Source organism: Galeopterus variegatus, unplaced genomic scaffold (assembly GCF_000696425.1).
Source record: "Galeopterus variegatus unplaced genomic scaffold, G_variegatus-3.0.2 Scaffold42, whole genome shotgun sequence".
Classification (NCBI taxonomy): Eukaryota; Metazoa; Chordata; class Mammalia; order Dermoptera; family Cynocephalidae; genus Galeopterus; species Galeopterus variegatus.
This window is the reverse complement of record NW_007726153.1, coordinates 1,120,647-1,142,231: the sequence shown is the minus strand read 5'-3', so window position 1 is coordinate 1,142,231 and position 21,585 is coordinate 1,120,647. Positions and strand designations below refer to the sequence as shown.

Here is a 21,585-nt window from a genome sequence, read left to right as displayed (position 1 = left end):
CATGGTACCAAATTGTCTTATAATTAATGAGTGCTCATTAAATAAATAAGTATACTTTTCAAGCTCATGTGACTTTAATTTTCTAAAGTTTTGATAAAATTAATATATTTTCAAAATTTGATTTAAATGTTTTGCCTAAATTTGTCTTTAGGTCAACACTTTTTGTGGTATGTTTAATGCTTGTTTAATTTGTTTAAGGACTAACAGCTGTAAGAGAACTGACTTCTGGGCTTCTCCTAAAGCCCTGCACATGTCTTGTTATCAGCTTGTGTTTGGTTTTAAGCCTCTAAATTCTGAACACTAAACAGAGGGCCATGGTGAGATCAGAGGACATAATGTGTCCACAGCACATGGGCCATCAGCTGCAGGACAAAACCCAATACATCTCTTCCTTATCTCAGCTCTGCGTCCTGGCCATGCTGGGAGAAACAATATCTTTTAGACATTATCTTTGTGGATGCTGCCCTCTGCCTTAAGCTCCACATGGCCTCTCTGGATTCCACATGGCCTCTCTGGATTTCACATGGCTCTAAATGCCATGTGGGTACTTGGGACCCAGGATGGCTAGTGCAAGGGGACCTATGCTTAATATCTCAGAGGCCCTAGTTAATATTGGTTGATAAAGGTATACCCTGATATGAGTAAATTAAACAAATGTGAATGGGTTAAATGCTTATAAACGAGATCATTACAGTTTCAAAATTTCTTCTCAGTAATTTAAAATCTTAAAGTCATGTTATATTGGTAAAATACAGAAACATTAGTTTTATACAAAAAAATTAAGTATATTTAGATCTGTTAAAATTAAAAACGTCTTCAGAAATTAGAAAATTTTTTTTAATCTACAGATATTAATATAAAACAATTCAAAATTGCTTACTTCCTTAAGTTTAATAATCTTGATTGGCCAAAATTAACTGTAATATTGACAGTACACTGGTCCTTCTTTAAATTTTCATGTAAACTATAAAAGGTAAACAATAAACAGAAGATATTTTTCATAACTCATGGAGATTCAAGATTGCTGCTTCATAACTTTAACCTTTGCTAGAGACTTTTAGAACTACTTAATACATCAAGTTTTTGGCTGAGAAACCATAAATACCTATTTGGTAAAAATAGCTGAGGTTTCAACTGGGTGTTATGTAATCTGCTCTGACAAATGGACCCCCATTTACTAACCTGAATGAATAAAAATGTCCTTATCAACACAGTTTTGCCTGGGTTTACTAATCAAACAGGACTACATTTGTCTTTGCAAGAGGCTTTTAAGTTGTGAACCCCTCCAGAACCAGAAAAATCTTTCTGTAATTTTTAGACAAATGAAGCCAATTTAACATTGATGGGGAAAAAACAAGTATGTAAAAAAGAGGTGATATAAAAAAAAAAAGCTATGGATGTGAATATGTAGTTGTGATTAAAAAGGCTAAAAGGAAAGAGAATATTTTTATGTGGAAAAAACATTTGCTACAGTGTATTTTTGTCCTAGAGTAAAATGACTGGCTGTTTAGAAAGTGTAAAGTACAGGACAAAAACAAAAAGTCTGAGTAAGCTGTGATAATGGTTTGTATGGTTTAACTTGTAAAAGAAATTTTAAAAATTGGCTAAAATTAAAAACAAATTATGTATAAGTTTTTCTAAAAATTAATATCAAAAGTATTCTAATACAGGTTCAGAGTTTGTTCTCCTGCATTGGAACAACCAGATTTCCTAAAAGCACTTAACTGCTCTTAATAGAAAATTATAAGAAATTTTCTTTATCTTTTGAGATAAGTGGCCTAGAAAACTTATTTCATGTTTTATCATAATATCTTGTGCTTTCTGTCTTTGAAATCTTTTGTCACTTTGGTTTTATTTTAGTAGTGATTTGTGATCTTATTTAACTAAGTGTTTTAAGTCGTTGTTATTTGACAAACTTTCCAAAACTAAATTCTGAAAGCTCAACCTTTGACTTAAACTAACTTTGAGGGGTTCCAGGGGCTCTGGAGCATTTCAAAGGATATATATATACATATATATATGAGAGGTACCAAAACCAATTGGCTTATTTGATAAATTAGACTCTATGAAAAAACATTGATGAAACAAGAAATAATGTTTGGCCTTCTTTGGTCATACTAAGATGTTATTAATATGTGTTCCAAAATCTTGTAAGGTTCTTGGAAATCTGTGTCTTGATATAAATGCTACCAGTTATAATCTGGTTCAATTATTATTTTAAAATGTTATGTCTTCAAAAATTTCATGAAAAAACTCTGACAGGTACAGTTTCCTGACAAACTTTGAGTTCATACCATTGAATTGAATTTCCAAAATTCTAATGAAGAAACTGATGGGTTTGCGAAATCACTCACCTAGGTCAAAATAACAAAAGTTAATTACACAAAACTAATGAACTGATTAAAAAGAATTATATGTTTTTACAATTTTTTTTTGAAACATTGCTCATTAATGTCTTGTTTTCCAGATTTAAGAAAACTCTCTCTCTTAAGCTATCTATAACTAACAACAGTTTGGTAAAATATAATTTAAAACAGAGATAAAAACATTTGTTTTCTCCTTATTTGAACTGCCTCAAATTTAAAAACTTTGAGTATCTTTATGATTATTATGGCAGTGTGGCTATTTTCATAAGTTCAATAAAAATTGACTCTCTCTTTATAACAGGATATAATTTAAAACTTTGGTTATAAAATAGCATGTCTCTTCTAAGTTCCTGACCTCTCTTCGTATTGCCAGAATTTGGCCTAACTGCTGTTTCATCTTTCCCCCCGACGTGGGACATGACAACCTGGGAATGAGCCTTCCCAGCACTGAGGGATTGATACAAAGAAAAGTAAAACCTTTTCAACCAGAAAATTGATTATCAATGCTTTTATGAGGAATGCTTTGATTGTAAAGGGGGAAATAATTTCTTGTCTACAAAAGCAGTTCTCTAAAGTTTCATGGCCTTAAATGAGGTGCTTATGACTTGGATGAGACATCCTGTTCCTAAACAAAAGATTTGTAATTGATCAAGAAATTTTACAAAGATTAGATGCTTTGGAAGCAGTGATGTTCTGGATGAGTGAACACCAACAAAGTCTCTGGACTCAAAATCAACTATTACATGGAACAGAACCCCATTCTGGAGTTTCAACAACTGGCAATAACACCCCAATTCACAGCACCAGGAATGATGCTGATGCAACAGCCCTGAGAGATGATGACATCATCAGTCCCCACCTCAGACAAATTAAAAGGACTTGCAATGCTAAAATGATACTAACTTTACTTTAACAAAATGTTTTTGCCTTAACTGTAACTTGATCTATAGCTTTTGCTTTTTCTTTTAAAAAAAAGAGGGGGGGCATATGTGGAGTATATTAACATTTATAAAGCAAATGTATTTCACAGGGCCTAACTTTTTAGAATTACACATGGAAATGTTAAGCTTGCAAAAGACAGAAAACTTCCCCAGGGCTAAAGTCTCTGGTGTAGATAAAGAATTGTAACACAGCAAAATTACTGGCTCCAAGGACAGATGTTCTTGGTGCAGCTAAACCTAATGATTGTTGCCATGACAATTATCTTACTGTTCTTTTTGTAACCACCTATGTCCCTTTCCTGTAACTTTCTGGCCTGGAGAATAAATACTGAGAGAAGACCCTAGTTCAGTGTTATTTTCTGAGGAGGAATGCCTCTCTCTTGAGGGTTCCTGGAAATTAACCCCTTCAGGACTTCTCACTGCTCAGAAGAAATGGGCTTTGAGTCATCCTTTGCATCTCCATCACCCTGGGAGAGGTGACACCACCAGACATGGAAGAGGCAGGAAAGATTCTCACACAGAGCTTCCAGAGAGAGCACAGCCCTGCTGGCATACCCACCAGCCCTGCCAACACCTCGATTTCAGACTTCTGGCCTCCAGAACTGTGAAAAAATATATTTTTGTTGTTTTAAGCAACCCAGTTTGTGGTAATTTGTTACAGCAGCCCCAGGACACTAATATACATGGCATCTTTTAGCTGATGCTAATGCAACATTTCCTTTGGAGCTGTGCTCTGTTCTGACTCAGTGACTCTCAACTCTGGCAGCATATTAGAATCACCTAGAGAATTTATAAAAAATGCTGATGTCTGGAACAGCTGGCATTGGTGTAGAGCCAGAGGTGAGAAGTGCCATTTAATTAGTCACAACTTGACATCATGAGTGGCACAGGAGTGCATGGGGAACACCTGCATACTTTTTTTTTTAACCTTAGGAATTTGCTTTGAAACATAACATTAGGCACCTTCACGTCCATGTACACAGTATTCTTAGAAGCTGGCTGAAGCAGGTTCACATCAGCCTCTGGTACAGACTCTATGGTACTGTTTCCTCCATGAAGGGATAAACAAATGCTCTGCCAGGTGGCCACCGCTGCTGGTCTGAACACCCCCTGTGCTGCCCCCAGAGGCACTGAGGAGCCATTGCTTACTAGCCTGAAGCTTGGTGATACCTAACTTTAACACAAATCAAGAGGCACTTGCAAGCTGTCACTCCAAATTGTCTCACCTCCTTCCTTACAATCAGATAGTATCAATTGTGAATTTCTGGTGGCATGCCACTGTGTGTAATTTTTAAAAACCCTGATGCATAGATGTGCTGAATAGGAGAAGAATAAGTTATTATTTGGAGGGAAGGGGATTCCTAATTGTGGAACAAAGCAATTTCTTGCACACCAGCCCTAAATCAATGTTTCTTTATTTTGAAATTGTATAACCCCCCTGGCGTGGTCTTTCTTGCATGACAGTGGGCAGTCACGAGTGTGCTGTAGTTGGCAATGCACGCTTGTCTGCAAAGGGCCTTTGAGGAAAGCACTCGCTCACTGTGTCTGTTGACTCTCTGGGAAGTTTGAGGTCACAAGCCTGGCTGGAGCACATGAGCCCGGATAAAGAAGATGGTTTTGTCCTCCTGAAACAAAGCCAGAAACTTTAACTCCTTTACTGTGCTCTTTGGGTCATGTGCTAACGACGAGGATTCCTCTAATACTAATCCCCCTAATGACGGCTTCTCCCAGCCCTTACACGATCCCCACCAGGCCCCGTGGCTCGGCCAGCCAGTCAGAATAAAGGCGGCAGCACGGCATTTGGCTTTTGAACTGAGTTCAAGGCAATTAAAGTCAAGGGCTAAGGAGAAAAGAAGGCGGTTTAGAAATACCGGCATAATCATAGTATGACTGGAGCGCTCTGTAAATTAACTCAATTAGACAAAGCCTGATTTAACAGGGAAAATGGTGAGAAGCTCTACTCTCATTAAATTTGGCTGTCAGAGGCGCTTCTAATGAAATTAAATTTGTGTTAGTTGTCTGAATCACATAAAATAGTATGTGTGTGTGCATGTACACACGTGCATACATGGAGGTTCTGTGACTTTTGTGGATATTTTTAAGAGGAGAGGGATAGAATGCAAAAATATATATATCAAAAAATACAGAGAGACTGAGTGCATGCTTGAGAGCTCAAGAGTAGCAGACAAGAATAAGACAAGACAGAAACAAGGAGTGAAAACCAAGAGAGAGTTCTCCCAGCTGCAGAGCCATGAGCCCCCTTGGCTGGCTTCTGCTCGGTTGCCTGGGCTGCGGACTCCTGCCTGGAGCCAGGGCCCAGTTCCCCCGGGCCTGCATGACGGTGGGCAGCGTGGTGAGGAAAGAGTGCTGCCCGTCTCTGGGTGCAGAGCCGGCCAACGTCTGCGGCTCTCAGGAGGGCCGGGGACAGTGCACAGAGGTGCGAGCTGACACCAGGCCCTGGAGTGGCCCTTACATCCTGCGAAACCGGGATGACCGCGAGCAGTGGCCGAGAAAGTTCTTCATCCGGACCTGCAAGTGCACAGGTGAGGCCCCTACGGGCAGAGCTGGCCCGAGCTTGGTAGGAGGGGACCAGCTGGGAAAGGAGCCCCTTTAAGGAAGAGATGAGCCATTGGCAGAGACTGGTGGACTAGGCTTTGAAAGCAGCCTAGGTAGGAAAGGTTTTGGTAGGAAGTGTCTTCAGTAAGGCTGGTGTCTTGGTAATATTCTTCACACCCTCTAGTACACACAGTTAGGAAAACTAAATAAGTATTACATGGGCCAAGCCTGGTTCTGTGATGGCATGCCAACATCCCCTTGTTTGTTTGGTGGAAAGGGCAGTTACAGAGCTCGAGAGTCAGCTTTGCAACTCCAAACAAGTTCTTTCAGGGAGGATTTGGTGCCCTGTCCTGAAACAGGTTTGCACTTGCTGGAGGGGGGTGGGTGAGGCTTGGCATTGAGAAGGCAGGAGTCAGAGGCAGAGGCAGGTGCTCTGTGGTCCTGGTCTCAGCGTTTCTGATGATTTGTACAGATCTCAAGTAGTGTACATCTCTCTTATTAAAGCTATGATTGGGTCGTAACTTTGCCAAAGTTGGAGAGATATGGCAAGACAGAGCTTTCTTACTGAGCCGGGGAAGGGAGAGTTGTTATTGGTAGCAAAGCTTCCTTTCACTCCTGTCTGGATTTGAACTGGGCATTACGAAATTTGCTCAGTGTCCTTCCTTTAGACCGTGGTCTCTCTTGTTACCTGTTTTCAGCAGCTGTGGGCCATGGGGATAAACCCTTGAAGGCTGGCAGGACATTTGAAATACAAAAAACATAAGCGGCAACCTCTGCAAAGCCCTTGGACAGTGTTCTATGGTGGCTGGCTGCAAATGACTTTTTCCTTTTAAAAATATTTTGTACTTCTGTTCTCATATGAAGCTGGAACATGTGAAAATACAGATAAATGAGCTACATGAGGGTATGAAGAGGCATTACTAAGTGTTGTTTTGCAGCTGGTGGTTATGGGGATCCAAACCTATGAACTTGAGGTTATAAGGCTGTACTTTAACCGACTGAGCTAACCAGCTGGCCCAAAAGTTCTGCTTTTATAATCATTTTGTAGTCATTTTTTTTTTTTTTTTCCTTTTGGTCTTTTTTCGTGTCCGGCAACGGATCGCAACCCTCAGTGTCGCGCCCGTACCAGACTGGGACCGGCAACGGGATCGCAACCCTCGGTGTCGCCCCCACTCCTCGCTCAGCCAGTGAGCGGGAACCGGTCTGTATGTGGGATCCGAACCCTCGGCGGGAGCACCACCGCGCTCCCAAGTGGCGCACTGTAGCAGTGCGCCACTGGGCCGGCCCCTGTAGTCATATTTTTAATTCTGCGACTCAAAGGAATTCTTAGATTCTAATTTTGTCCTGAGTATTAATTTGCACGAAAATTTCAGTAGCATTTTGAATACATTTTATCCATTTTTCTAAGCTATTTAAGCATTTGCTTCTACAGACATTGTCTCATAGATTCTCATGGTGTTTCAGTCTGAGGAGGAGCAGCAGCTTTTATATTACCTGTGTGACTGGAAATCACAGGAACACAGTAACTTCTTTGTCTAAAACCCCCAAATTCGTGTAGAACAATTATTTCCACATCAATCAGTGATAAAGCACCGTATCTTTCATAAGTTAGGAAAGTCCATTTTATGGGATCCTGGGACAGATGATTTTAGGAAATCAGATATAACTATTAACACTTTTTATTATCATCTCCTTTATATTTTTGACCTGGCCAGCAAGTTTGTTTGTTTTTTTAAAGGTGGAATGTAAAAAATAGAGAATGGCAGAATAGAAGGGATAATTGCTGTTTCCCTTTGTTGAGGGAATGTCTATAAATATTCTTCCAGAAGTGACAGGAACTTAGTGTTACAGTGACCTACTTTCAAAACATAAAAAGGAATTCCCCTGCTCTAAGAAGGCAATGGCACTTCCTGTAGGTCTAGGCTGTTGGTACATCTCGTGCCCTTAGGCTGGTCCAAAGAAGAAGGGCTTCTTCAGGGTATGCGGTCTCCATCTCCAGCCCTTGTCAAGGCCACTACTGTCCCTGCGACCCCACCCGCAGGCTGTGGCTCACTTCCTCTTCATGATTTGCTGGGTCTAGACCCATGCAGGACCATAGCTCTTTTCATACCAACTTTTTTTTTTTTTAGGGTAACCTAAGATTTATTGATCTATAAATTTAACTTACTAGACTTTTCCCCAGCTTTATTGAGGTATAATTGGTCTACAAAACACTGCACATAATTAATATATAAAATTGGGTAAGTCTGGACACACAATATACTCGTGTTACTATCACCATGATCAAGGTATATAAAGACATCCATTAGCTCCAAAAGTTTCCCTGTGTCTCTTTGTTTTTTGGTTGTTTTTTTGTTTTTGTGGTAAGAGCACTTAACATGAGATCTACCCTCTTAACACAGTTTTAAGTGCACAATACCTTACGAGGGTACTGCAAAAAGTTCACGGAAAAATAGAATTGAAGCACGAAATAAATCTTTCCATGAACATTTTGAATACCCTCGTATGTTAACTATAGGCACTGTGTTCTACAGAAGATCTCAGGAACTTATTCACCTTGTGTCACTGTAACTTTATACATTGAAAAACAGCTCCCCATAAATCTCCACCCCTTTCCCCTGGTAACCACCATCCTGTTGTCTACTTCTATATGTTTGGCTATTTTAGATGCCCCATGTATGAGGAATCATGCTGTATTTGTTCTTCTGTGACTAACATTTCACTTAACACAGTCTTCCAAATCCATCCATGTTGTCACAAGTGGCAGAATTTTCTTCCTTTTTAAGGCTGTATAATATTCCACTGTTTTTCCATATGCACCTTGGATGGCTCTGCTTATGTTGGCTGCATGATGGGTTGTATTTTTTTTTTTTTTTTTTTTTTTTTTTTTTTTTTTGAGTCTCAGGGAACCAGACTAAGTCCTTAGTGACTAAGCTGGAAAATTACTTTGTGTACACAATAATCGTTATTCTGTGATGTGCCATGTGTCCAAAGCAAGACAAATGTCCTTTAATTTATTTTCTTCTCAAGAAAGAATTGCTTGCCTCACTAGGGTAGCTATTTCATGGTTTGGGAGGCAGTTTTTAGAATTTAAACTTCATCTTGAGCCTCTCAAAGACCCTCCTGTCTGGTAGCCTCATGATTCTTTTGCAATGGAGTCCCTGGGACTCTCCTAGGGTCATCTAAAATTTCATAAGGAAGAAATGTAGATAAACTTCTTGCAATCAGAGTACTGACACCCTGAATTTTGTTAATACATTGGAAAAATAACCACCACATAGCTTCCACACTTATGAAGCTGGTAAAAGAATTTTAACTTAATAACTAGAAACCAATACAAAATCTGGGATTTAAAAAAAAAAAAAGCCCTCAATTCTATCCTCAGATTCTCCATAGAGAACTTTTCTATTCTGTATAGGGATAAATTGAAATGAAAAAGTTACTGAATTTAATTGTCAGGAAGAGCTGAATTTCAGGAGACTTTGAATTAGTTGTTCACCTTATAGGACTTACTTGCCAGCTGGCATTTATGAGAATATACCAGTTTCATCTGTGTCTTTGGGCTTTTGAAAAACTTGTGTACCAAATAGTGTTTGAACAGTTGTCTGAGAACTTCTTGTTTGTACAAGTGACTAAGTGCCTCCATTTTCCAATCTCTGAAATGGGGATAATGATGAAACCACACTTGAAAATCCTTTTGAGCTCTGTAGATGAAAGGGCCTATGTAAGTGTAAAGTATTGTTATTAAAATAATAGAATCTCTAATTAAAAGGAATAGGCTATTTAGAGTTCCTTGTAAATTCACTAATCGGTGGTCTTTAAGCTTATTTAGTCTAATAGCTTTTCTGAGGTTGAACTGATGCTGTTCATGTAGAAACGTGTGGTGTTTGGATGCTCTCATTCTCTTTCCATTTTTATCCCCCTCCTGAGTAGGTATAGGACTTGGACTCTTTAAATTTATTTTTTGCTCAAGGACATACTCCGTGGTAGATAGATTGGAATCATGTAGGGATCCATTCTCTTTTTAAAAAAACTCTCTCCATTTCCCAGTAAGATAACCCAATCTTTTGTAAAACATCCCTAAAATATATAAACATATATACTTAACTAAATAACATCTATTTTTTACTAAGACTTTATATTGAGGACATAACTAGACTGTCACCACCCCCCACCCCATCTTGAAGAAGGGTTCACATAATAAAAGTTATAAAGCAGACACGAACAGTTTGAAGGATTGGAACCAACGTTAACTGACAAAGAACAACTTCCATATAAATCATCATAAACATGTTTAAGAAAAGGGAACAACAGGGTCTTCAGATTGAACATGAGCTTCACATTTCCAGTACATTCCATCTTGGCTTGAGTGTAAAAAAATGGAGACAGGATTACTATTGGACAAAGCTTCCACTGCAGCAAGCTGTGCACACCTGTGTTCCAAGCTCACCCCCATCCCTCTAATGCTTCCAACGCAATTATTTCCTGGCCTGTTGGCCTACCCAAAGGGGCACATAGATCTTCTCTTTAATCCAGTCTTTGTTAAAAGGCTGGTATATCTGGGTGTCAGCTCACTAAACAAAGCAGCTGAAGTCTGCAAGGTCATCCATAAAATCAAACAACTGACTGATATCGTTCATGATAGAGGGGCTGTTGGGGTTCATTCTCTTCAGAGGTTCTTCATACACTTTACACACAACTTCTGTGCACTCATTCACAAATTCACAGTCAGCGCAAGTCCTGCCTTCTGGACTTTTGGTAGGCTGTACCAGCAAAATGGTGTGATACATGGAGCCCAAATTTTTTTGGCTGCAGCTGCCGCTGACATCGCCTCTGCACACAACGAGCTTAGCCACAACGCTGCCAATAGCAGATCCCCTTCTTATATTTTTTATTAGTGGTAGATTAAGCGAAAAAATGAACTCATGTTAAACTGGCATAAGATACTACTAAGAAATCTAAATGAAAGAAATAAACATTTTGTGTGCTAGGTGTTCATGTTGTTACATTTTTCGGTGGTCTTTAGCATTTTAACACATTCTTTATGCCAGGTTTGTAAGCTCAACGATGAAAGGGACCTGAATGCAGAGCTTTGACATATTTCCTCTGGGACATATTGGAAAAGGAATTTTGTAGTTGAGTAAATTTCTGGGTCATACACAAGCTCAAATCCAGACACATACTTTCTTTCTTTTTTTTTTTTTTTTTGTCTTTTTCCGTGTCCGGCAACGGATCGCAACCCTCAGTGTTGCCCCCGTACCGGACCGTAATCGCAACCCTCGGTGTTGCCCCCGCGCCTCGCTCAGCCAGTGAGCGGGAACCGGTCTGTATGTGGGATCCGAACCCTCGGCGGGAGCGCCGCCGCGCTTCCCAAGCGGCGCACTAGCACAGTGCGCCACCGGGCCGGCCCCAGACACATGCTTTCTTATTAGTACTTTCCCATTGCCTTTGTGGGGGCAACCCTTGTTACATGAAAGTTCCTTGTTCACTATAGTTTTGAAGCATCTCTGATCTTCTGAGTCAGGATTAATCATTTCATCTTTTGTCATCCCACAGAGCTTGGTTTATTCCTCTGTTTCCACTTTTCCCACAGTTAGACTTGTGTTGCTATTTCATCATGCTCATGATCTTCATCTTTATTAGACAAAGGCACTGTGCCTCTAGTTCCTAACACCTTTTATTAAATTATTTATGCATTCCTTTATTACCTACCCAACCAACATTTATTTAGCCTCAACTAGGCTCTTCAGGTTCAGAGAGGGGAAAAAAGTGACATGATTCTTAAGGCATGTACAGTGTGTGATAAGTAAGACAGATACAAAAACTAATAATTGCTATGCTATTTAGTAAGTAGCATTTAATAATACTAGTAATAATAATACCCAATATAGAGCTCGCTATATACCAGACACTGTTCTATGTGCTCCTAGTATGTTAATATACGTGTGGGAATAATAGAATTTTTCCTTTTTATGTATTTTTACTTATGTTTTCATTGGTGCTGAAACAGGAAAATACAGATAATTGAGCTATATAAGGATAGGTAGAATTTTTTGTATATTACAAAGAGCATAGAGCCCAAATAACCAATTACAATTTTAAAAAATTTTCCTTACTTATTATGTTTTTAAGGAAAGTTTCTTTAACTGTCAAAAAATCCATTGAGTTAATAGAAAGGGAAGCCTGTGCATTTCTTTACAGAGTACAAATGCTAATCATTTTGTTTGCATGCTATTGGGAAATCTTTGCCTTTAGAGATCCAAATAACCCTCCCTCTCCTGTGGTCATAATACTTTTTATTTTCTCCTATTTTGGTACTTATCATTTACCAAAATTATTTACAAGGACTACTTTTCCTGCTAATCCACAAGGACAGGGAGAGAAAATTTATGTTTGTTGCATCATCTACTTCATGCTTTACACTTCTTTTGTTCATTCAACAAACATTCATTTTGTACAAGGCCAACCACAAGCCTTGGCACTGAGTTCACCGCCTTCCAGAAGCCTGAGCTGAAACAGTATAGAGATGTTTACAGTCGGTGTGACATGTACCATGACCATGAGAGGGCAGTTACAAAGTTCCGTGGGGTCATGAGCATCTGACCTCACATGTGGAATCAAGAATGACCTCATAGAGGACCTATTGTTAGGCTGAAAGAGAGGTAGATAGCCCAGGCAAAGAGGAATTTAGGAAGGCAGTGAGGGAAAAGTGTTCCAGGCAGAAATAAGAGCAAGTTAATAGCCTGGGGGCATGAGGAGGGGGAGAGCTAGTGAGCTGGTCACCCACTTAAGTACATGATCCCTTTAATCTTCTGTGAGATAAACATTATTATCCCCTTTTATTTCATCCTTTCACTCCAATAATATTTGAACTTTTACTCTCTAATTTACCATCACCTAAGGAATGAGGTGTTGGTCATATCCAAAGCAATAATCTGGAGGGCTAATCTGGAAGGGAAAAGTCAAGGTCAAGCTGAAATAATTAAACTTGAGATGCTAGTTAGAGAGAAGCTAGGAGCTTGGTATTGCTAGTTCTCGTGCCCTGGGTGTTGATGAAGCGGGGACATTTGTGCAGCTTACAGGAAACCCCGAAGTGATGGCACTCTCTGACATCGTGGCAGCTAGTTCTCCCTTCCGACCCTCCAGCTTCCATTGATTTTGTCTTAACTCTCTCTCCTTTGTGAAATAAACCAGCTTTTCTAATGTTTGATTTCACCTACATTCCTGGAAATCAGCTTATTTACTTCTTCCTTTTGGTTCCACCTTTCGCTTGGCGTATATTCTCTCCCTTCTCTAGATCAATGGCTCCTCGGTGACAGCTTTTCTACATGTGCCTCAAGGACAGCAGGGCTCAGCAGCCGGGACGTCCCAAGGCTGCTGATCATCCTGAGATTGGGCTTGGAGGACATAAAAGGGACATCCCTGTGATCCCGAGAATAAGGAGAGCATGTGCATTAGTGTGCTTAGGCTGCCATAACAAAGTGCTGCAGACTGGGTGGCTTAGACAACTTAGCTTCATCCTCTCACAGTCCTGGAGGCTGGGAGCCTGAGATCAAGGTGTCAGCAGGGCTGGATTCTGCTGAGGCCGCTCTCCTTGGCTTGCAGACGGCTGTCTTCTCCCTGTGTCTCACATGGATTTCCCTCCATAACTGTACCTAAATTTTCTCATCTTTTATGGACACCAGTCGTGTTGGATTAGGGACCATTCTAACGACTTCATTTGCCCTTAATTACCTTTTAAAGACTCTATCTCCAAATAGAATCACTGGGGATCCTGGGGGGTAGGACTCGAACATATAAATTTTGAGGGGGGCACAATTCAGCCGTAACAGCTGTAATGTATTTCATATCCTGTTTCTTTGCTGGGAATATGTCTAGGGAACTCGAGCGCTCAGTCCACGTGGAGGTGCACACATTGTGAGAGGAGGCTGGGGAGGAAACTGACATTCTGTGCACACTCGTGAGCACCTCCATCTTCTCTTCCATTTACCTCCAGGGTATGGTTTCAGAAATTTCTTCCAAACTACATAAACTCACTTTCTTTTCCATCTTTCCATGTTTTATAAAATAGGAAACTTTGCTGGCTATAACTGTGGAGACTGCAAGTTTGGCTGGACTGGTCCAAACTGTGATCAGAAGAAACCAGCAGTTGTTCGGCAGAACATCCACTCCTTGACTCCTGAGGAGAGGGAGCAGTTCTTGGGCGCCTTAGACCTTGCGAAGAAGAGCGTGCACCCCGACTACGTGATCACCACGCAGCACTGGCTGGGCCTGCTTGGGCCCAACGGGACCCAGCCACAGATCGCCAACTGCAGCATTTATGATTTTTTTGTGTGGCTCCATTATTATTCTGTTAGAGATACATTATTAGGTGGGTTTTCCCCGGGCTTAAAGTATATTATGATAGGTTGGTGATTGGGTAAGGGGGATGGGGGTGGGAAGTAATTTCATACAAGTTAATTAACAAGATAGCAACCACAAGGTAGGTTTATGAAAGTTGTAGAATTATTAAATACTGCCTGAAGTTAGAATGCAGCAGCTTCTTTCTGTAGGTTGGCTGCAAACACTTTAAATGTTCTCTCCCGTAGTTCATGTTCTTCGTACAAAGCCTAAACTATTCTCTGTGAAGCTATTAATCCTCAAAGGCATGAATTGCTGAAGTCAAGGTGAATTCCTTTTGATTCCAGAAGAAAACATTTGTGAATCTGGCCATGATAGCCCTCTCTGACCTTTTTTACAAATTAGAGGAATTGACTGAACATATGCCAGAGCACATGAAGCTTCTTTGTGCAAAATCAGAGTGTTCATGTTGGAAGTGTGTATCTCGCTAAACTCACATGTCTTTAAACTTTCAGATATTCGTTTATGGTCCTCTGGCACTGCTAGGAATCCCCCAGGTGTTTTGGAGTTGTGTGAGTTGAGCCTCAGTGGAGTTCCTCCTGTTAAGCCCTTTGAACCACAGTTATGTTGGATGCTTGAGAAAATGGTGCCCTGCCCTTCCACGTCCTGAAAATTGGGGCCTTGGGTAGGACTTGGAATGAGCGATTGTCTGTTTTGAACTTTGTTGATCTAACAGGTTCAGCTTCACCATCAGTTATTTTTTAGTCAAGGGAAAGTCATAGACACCAGTGTACTCCAGGAGGGTGTGCATTTGTTCCAGATTCTTCTTGTAGCTGTTCTAAATGCTCGGCCATAATCTGCACCTGTCCCCATCTTTGGACAACTTGGAGTGAGCTCACTTTGAATAGAGAAATTCTGCTTTGAAATTGCCCATCCTGTGTTTATCACTAGTTCCCTTTCACTCGACATCCCTCATTATTTTGTTTCAAAAACTTGAAACTTTGCTCCAGATTAAAATATTAAAAAAGGACTGCGGGGCCGGCCCAGTGGCGCACTGGATAGTGCGCCGCTTGGGAAGCGCGGCGGCGCTCCCGTCCGAGGGTTCGGATCCCACGTGCAGACCGGCTCCCCCTCACTGGCTGAGCGAGGCGTGGGAGCAGCGCCGAGGCTTGCGATCCCGTTGCCGGTCCCGGTCCGGTACGGGGGCAACACTGAGGGTTGCAATCCGTTGCCGGACACGTAAAAAAAAAAAGACAAAAGACAAAAAAAAAAAATAAATAAAAAAAAAAATAATAAAAAAAAAATAAAAAAGGACTGCGTAGCCAACATCAGCGACAGCAGCTTTTTTTCCCAGTGTGAGTCTTTTTAAAACTTGCCTCATGGGTAAGAATCTGTCTTTCTTTATCAATAGGTAAGGAAGCTCTTCTGGCTATAAACCTTTATAGTTTTCCTGTCATCACTCTGAGGAATTTTTGCTTTATGAGAGGGAAGTCTCTCAAGAGGAAAAGAAAACTATAGTTTCTGGTCATATCTAGGAATTAAATTTATATTCATGTCTGTTCAGCTCTCTGAAGTTATTATAGGTACTTTGAAAAAGAACTAAAGTTAGCTAAAGTTTCTACATAACCATCAAAAGCTGTTATGAAAAGAGGCAAAAGGATGGGCCAGGCAGTAAGGAGGTCATTAAATCGCCCAAAGCTTTTCACAAAAATTGGCAGTTCCAGTGGCCAGCCAAATTGGTTTGAATGTATTTTTCTCTCTTTTGGTCTCGGCAACCACGCTTGTCTGCTAGTAGTTGTAACTGATTGATGGGCGAGGCAAAATCTGTGAAGTTCTTTTTTGCTATATAAATGCAACATTGGGACTAAGTGTGGTTGCTATATTATTAATTAATCCCCCTTATAAATTGATGCATTTGTAAGGATTAGGTTAGAAAATGTCTTTCAAAAATATATTTCATTTAGATCTTAATGGTCTATTATTCTTTTGGATACTGTATTTCATCTTAATAAATTGTTGCTTAAAAGTTAAATATGGAACAAGGGCTTCTAACACTGAAAATGATCCGAATTTCCTGGATCTTTGCTGGAAATGAAACTTTTGAGAGACAAAGGGGAGTTTATTCTAAAAGTGCTAGTTGCTTCTGAAATTCTTTTGTCATTGTTGTTATTGTTGCTTTTGGAGAGATAAATAACATTTTTTTTTCCTACTAAAACATCATAGGCCTATTGGCTCTGCAGATACATCCCAGGTAAGGTTTAACATTTAAAAATTCTATTCTGTGATCTCTAAGATGTTTCCCAATTGTTTCAGGACCAGGGCGCCCCTACAAGGCCATAGACTTCTCACACCAAGGACCTGCCTTTGTTACCTGGCACCGGTACCATTTGTTGTGGCTGGAAAGGGATCTCCAGGTTAGTCAAAACTGTACATTTAGCACTTTTTATTTTATTTTTTAAATTCATTGTATATGTTTAAGGTGTACAACATGATGTTTTGATATTCTTATCTTGATATACCTATACATAGTGGTTACTACAAACAAATTAGCATACCCAGCATCACATACAGTTACCTTTTTTGTGTATGTGTGTGGTAAGAGTACCTAAAATATACTCTCTTGGCAAATTACCAATATATAATACAATGTTACTAACTATAGTCCTCATGGAGATCTCTAGACTTATTCCTCCTACATAAATGCAACTTTGTAATCTTTGACCTACACCTTCCCATTTCTCCCTGCCCCTGTAATCACCATTTTACTCTCTGTTTCTATGTATTCATTTTTTTAAATATATATTCCACATATAAATGAGATCATATAGTATTTGTCTTTCTAGATTTGGCTTATTTCTCTTAGCATAATGTCTTCTAGATTCATCCAAATTGTTGCAAATGGCAGGATCTCCATTTTTTTAAGACTGAGTAATACTTCATAATTTCTTTATCCATTCACCCATCTGGTACTTTAGATCTTGCTATGCATTTGGTCAAGGCGCATAGCAGTCTTTGTCTTACATGTTTTCTTGTTGCATCTGATGGCATGAGTTAAATGACTGGGTCTGCCCTTTGCCTCTAGAGACTCATTGGTAATGAGTCCTTCGCTTTGCCCTACTGGAACTTTGCCACCGGGAGGAGTGAGTGTGACGTGTGTACAGACCAGCTGCTTGGGGCAGCAAGACAAGATGATCCAACTCTGATTAGTCAGAACTCCAGATTCTCCAGCTGGGAAGTTGTCTGTAACAGGTAATGGAATATGTAGTTGCAATGGAAATCCACAGACTGTCTATTCTTATATCTGAGAGATGAAGTCACTTTACATATGTTTTTTTCTTTTTTGGCAGCTGGCTGGTACAGGGATGGAGCCCTGGACCTCGGTGTTATCAGCACCATGCTCTAACCCACTGAACTAACCAGCCAGCCTCTACATACTTGTTTCTGATGCATGTGGGATTCTGTTTACATGGTTCTGAAAACAATTTTCCCCTGGGAGTGGGATTTTAAAAATTATAAACTCTTCACTAAAAAAATAGATATATCAAAATCACATTTATGAGTTGAATATGCTTGACTATCATTCTGAGAGCAACTGTTTTCAAATAGGAGTGGTTGTGGCCTTCAGCCAATATTGGCTAAGCACAGTCATAATCTAGGTGATGAAATGCTGCTGGGGATACAGTGATGAATAAAATATAGCTTCCCTTTTGAATATTATTTTGTATTAACAAAGATAAATTTCATGGGCTGGCTGGTTAGCTCAGTTGGTTGGAGCACAGTGCTGATAACACCAAGGTCCAGGGTTCAATCCCCGTACCGGCCAGCCACCTCCTCCCACCAAAAGAAAGATAGATTTCTTGTACTCATAAGTGAATTACAATTCCATGTGAGACGTACTATAATAGATGTATGAGCAAAGTCTAGAAGAGAGTCAGAGCAAGTCCCCAAGGGGTGGAGATGATGGTTCCCGACCTGAAGGGGCACAGTCCTCCACCAGGCACTGGGGAAGGTGAGGAGAGTGTGGGAGGGTGGTGGGCGTGTCCTAGATGGGGGAGCATCAAGGTCGAAGCCAGAAAAGTCTCTGGCAGCAGCCTGGTGTGGCCAGGCCACAGGATGCTGGTGAGTTGAGGGGAACAGGGGTGTGGGGCCTGAGAAGGATGATCTCTGAACCACTGGAGACCACGCAGGCAGGTAAGCGGCCTGCAGCCCATGAAGAATTCTGTTCTCAAAGACTGCTTGAATTTGTTTCTCTTTCCAGGTGCACATCTCAGAAAAAGATTCCCCAAAGGCTTCCTGCCTTCCTTTATTCATGTTTTTGCCCTCTAGAATCCCTGTGTTTTTCACTCCCCTACTCTGCCTCCTGCACCTGTGTCTTAGCCTGCTCTGGTCACAGAACAGAGCTCCAGGTCACCTGTCCACACCCCACACCTGGCCAGGCACGTGTTTTGGGAGGCTTGGGCCCAGCTAGCAGGGACCCCCTCTTCTGTATCCTATGCATTTCCTACAGCCCTCAAGCAGGGATGTCCTAAGTGCTTTTTACATGAGTCCACTTAATTCCCAAAAGTACCATTTTCCATCATATCTTGGGATAGTAATAGGTGGTATGTGAATAGAGATTTCCGTGATCAAATAAATTCAGAGAAGGCTGTGTTTAAAGGTTTTTTTTTAAAATTTCAGAACATGTCTGAGCCTTCTGTAGACACTTGTATTATTATTCTTCAAGAGGAGCCTAAACTTCTCCGACCCTGGCACTCTTATTTCACAGACCATCGCACTGCAACACACTTTGGGAAATGCTGCTTTGGAGGCCTTTTTTTTTTTTTTTTAACCTAGTGTTTCGGTCCTGGACTCTTTCATCCTGGTGTGTGTGCTGATCTGTTCTCACATACCCAGTACTATCCCCCACGCATTAAAATCCACACAATAACAGCTTTAAAATTTTATCTCGACCAATGAAATAATACTCTGAGGGTGGAATTCCAGACCACAACAGGCAGGTAGGATATAATGTTTTATGGGTGTGGGACCTGCTCAGCCCCCACGTTTACCACATAACTATTGATACCCTCCTGCCTTGGAACATTTTCCGATACAGTGTTTCTTCTAATACCTCTCCTCTCTATAGTATCATCTGTTTTTAGTCAGTCTTCTTCTGTTTACCTTCAGTTTGCTTGAAATGCTTTCCTAGCTTTACATAACACTTCTGCCAAAACCGGCTTCACTGAGCATAGTGACGGCCACCCTCCTCTCTCTTCAGTTACTCAAGATTTAAATGCACATAATAGAAGTCTCCATCTTGCCTGGTAAACCCTCTCACTGTGTTTCTAATGGAATGGTAATTATTATTCATATTTATGCCTATATTTGTATTTTGTGCATCTACATTTTTGAAACTTTTTTTTGCCCCATAATTACTTTCAGGAGTAGTACTTTGACTACATATTTTTCACCCTTGTAAGTGTAATAAGATTTTACCATGACTGTGACCCTGGTTGGTTTGCTTGGCCCAAATTTATGATACCACCCGTGAGTTAAGACATTCTATTTTTAATTTTCTCACAAATCTTAGCTTGGATGACTACAACCGCCGGGTCACCCTGTGCAATGGAACCTATGAAGGTTTGCTGAGAAGAAATCAAGTGGCAAGAAATAATGAGAAATTGCCATCCTTAAAAGACTTACAAGATTGTCTGTCTCTCCAGAAGTTTGACAATCCCCCTTTCTTCCAGAACTCTACCTTCAGCTTCAGGTTGGTGTGAAGCTCTGCTGGACCAGCATGTACAGTACTTTTAGATTTTCATGCCTGAGTGTATTAGTTCATTTCTGTTGCTTATAACAGAATACCTGAAACTAGGTAATTTATAAAGAAATTAAATTTATTTCTTATAGTTCTGGAGGCTGGAAAGTGCATGGTCCAGGGGTGCATGTAGTGAGGGCCTTCTTTTTGGTGAGAACTCTACACGGAGTCTTGTGGTGATCAGGGTATCACATGGGGAGAGAATGGCCTGAGCAAGATTGAGAGCTGACTTTCTCACTCATTTTCCTTATAAAGCCATCAGAACCATGCCCGTTAATCCATGAATGGATCAATTCGTTTACAAGGGCATTGCCCTGACAATCTAATCCCCTCTTAAAGGACCCACCTTTCAATGAACATAGTTGAATTTTCCCCCTCCTAACACCGTTACTATGGAGATCAAGTTTTGATGAGTTTTGGGGGGGCGTTCAATCCACAGTATTGTGGTTGTAATAGACCAGAAGGAAATCCAAGTGTGGGGAGACTTCTACAAGGCTAAGTAATGGAGAGGGGCTTGACAAGAGAGGTGAGCAAGGGATTGGTGTTAGGAGAGTCATCACTGACCCACTATAAGTAATAGAGTAGTTTTAATATCGTCTACCTTAGCTGTTCAAAACCTCATTAAATATAGTATTTTAAAAATGCCCATGCTCTGGGCCGGCCCGGTGGCGCACTGCTACAGTGAGCCGCTTGGGAGCGTGGCGGCGCTCCCGCCGAGGGTTCGGATCCCACATACAGACCGGTTCCCGCTCACTGGCTGAGCGAGGAGCGGGGGCAACACCGAGGGTTGCGATCCTGTAGCCGGTCCCGGTCCGGTACGGGGGCGACACTGAGGGTTGCGATCCATTGCCGGACACGGAAAAAGACAAAAAGGAAAAAAAAATGCCCATGCTCTTTCTTTTTCTTTTCTTTCTTAGTTTTTAAAAAATGTTGACATTAGAAATTTATTAGCCTTAGTATTGGAGTCTGAGATCTTAGAGGAGTATTGCAGACTAAATTTAACTCAAAATATAATACAGCAATAACATTACAATACTTCAGATTATAAAAACCAACTATTAACTTTCTCCTGCCAAAAAAGACTTTAAAATTATGAGAAATAGGTATATCAATTGGATTTTAAACAAAGATGGATGGGGTTTTCAAAAAGGAGTGGTAGGTAGATTCATGGTCTTCTCTAAAACTGGATTCTCTCTCTTCCTGAACTGTGTGTGAATTATACAATTTGTATTGGGCCCAGAGCAGGGTAGGCTGAACTTAAATGCAGAGGTTGTATTAAGTGTAGCAGGGCTCAGAATCTATGCTGGGGTTGGATGCAGCCCTTAGAGTAGTGTCAAAGGTAGGTAAAGGGTGACATTTAAGATTGTTTTGAAAAGGACCATGCATTAGGTTTTCATTATGGTAAACATACTATTAAAACAGATTGCATTCTCTATAGATTTGAGTTAGGAAAGTGGCTCTCACAATGCAGTGCCCAGACCATCATAATTGGCATCATTTGGGAGTTGGTTAGAAGGACAAATTTTCAGGACCCAGCCTGCACCTACCAAATCAAAAACTCTGGGAGTAGGGCATGAAATATCTA

General features: G+C 40.6%; 1 protein-coding gene across 1 annotated transcript in view; it reads left to right on the top strand.

The window, feature by feature from the left end:
* The first annotated feature begins 5,558 nt into the window (after positions 1–5,558).
* The window catches only part of DCT (dopachrome tautomerase), a 38,132-nt gene continuing 22,105 nt past the window's right edge, over positions 5,559–21,585 (top strand). Inside the window, exons 1-5 of the mRNA XM_008571563.1 lie at positions 5,559–5,850; positions 13,935–14,234; positions 16,517–16,617; positions 17,286–17,452; positions 19,773–19,952. Of these exons, the coding sequence (XP_008569785.1) occupies positions 5,559–5,850; positions 13,935–14,234; positions 16,517–16,617; positions 17,286–17,452; positions 19,773–19,952 (1,040 nt within the window). The remainder of the gene's footprint in view (positions 5,851–13,934; positions 14,235–16,516; positions 16,618–17,285; positions 17,453–19,772; positions 19,953–21,585) is intronic.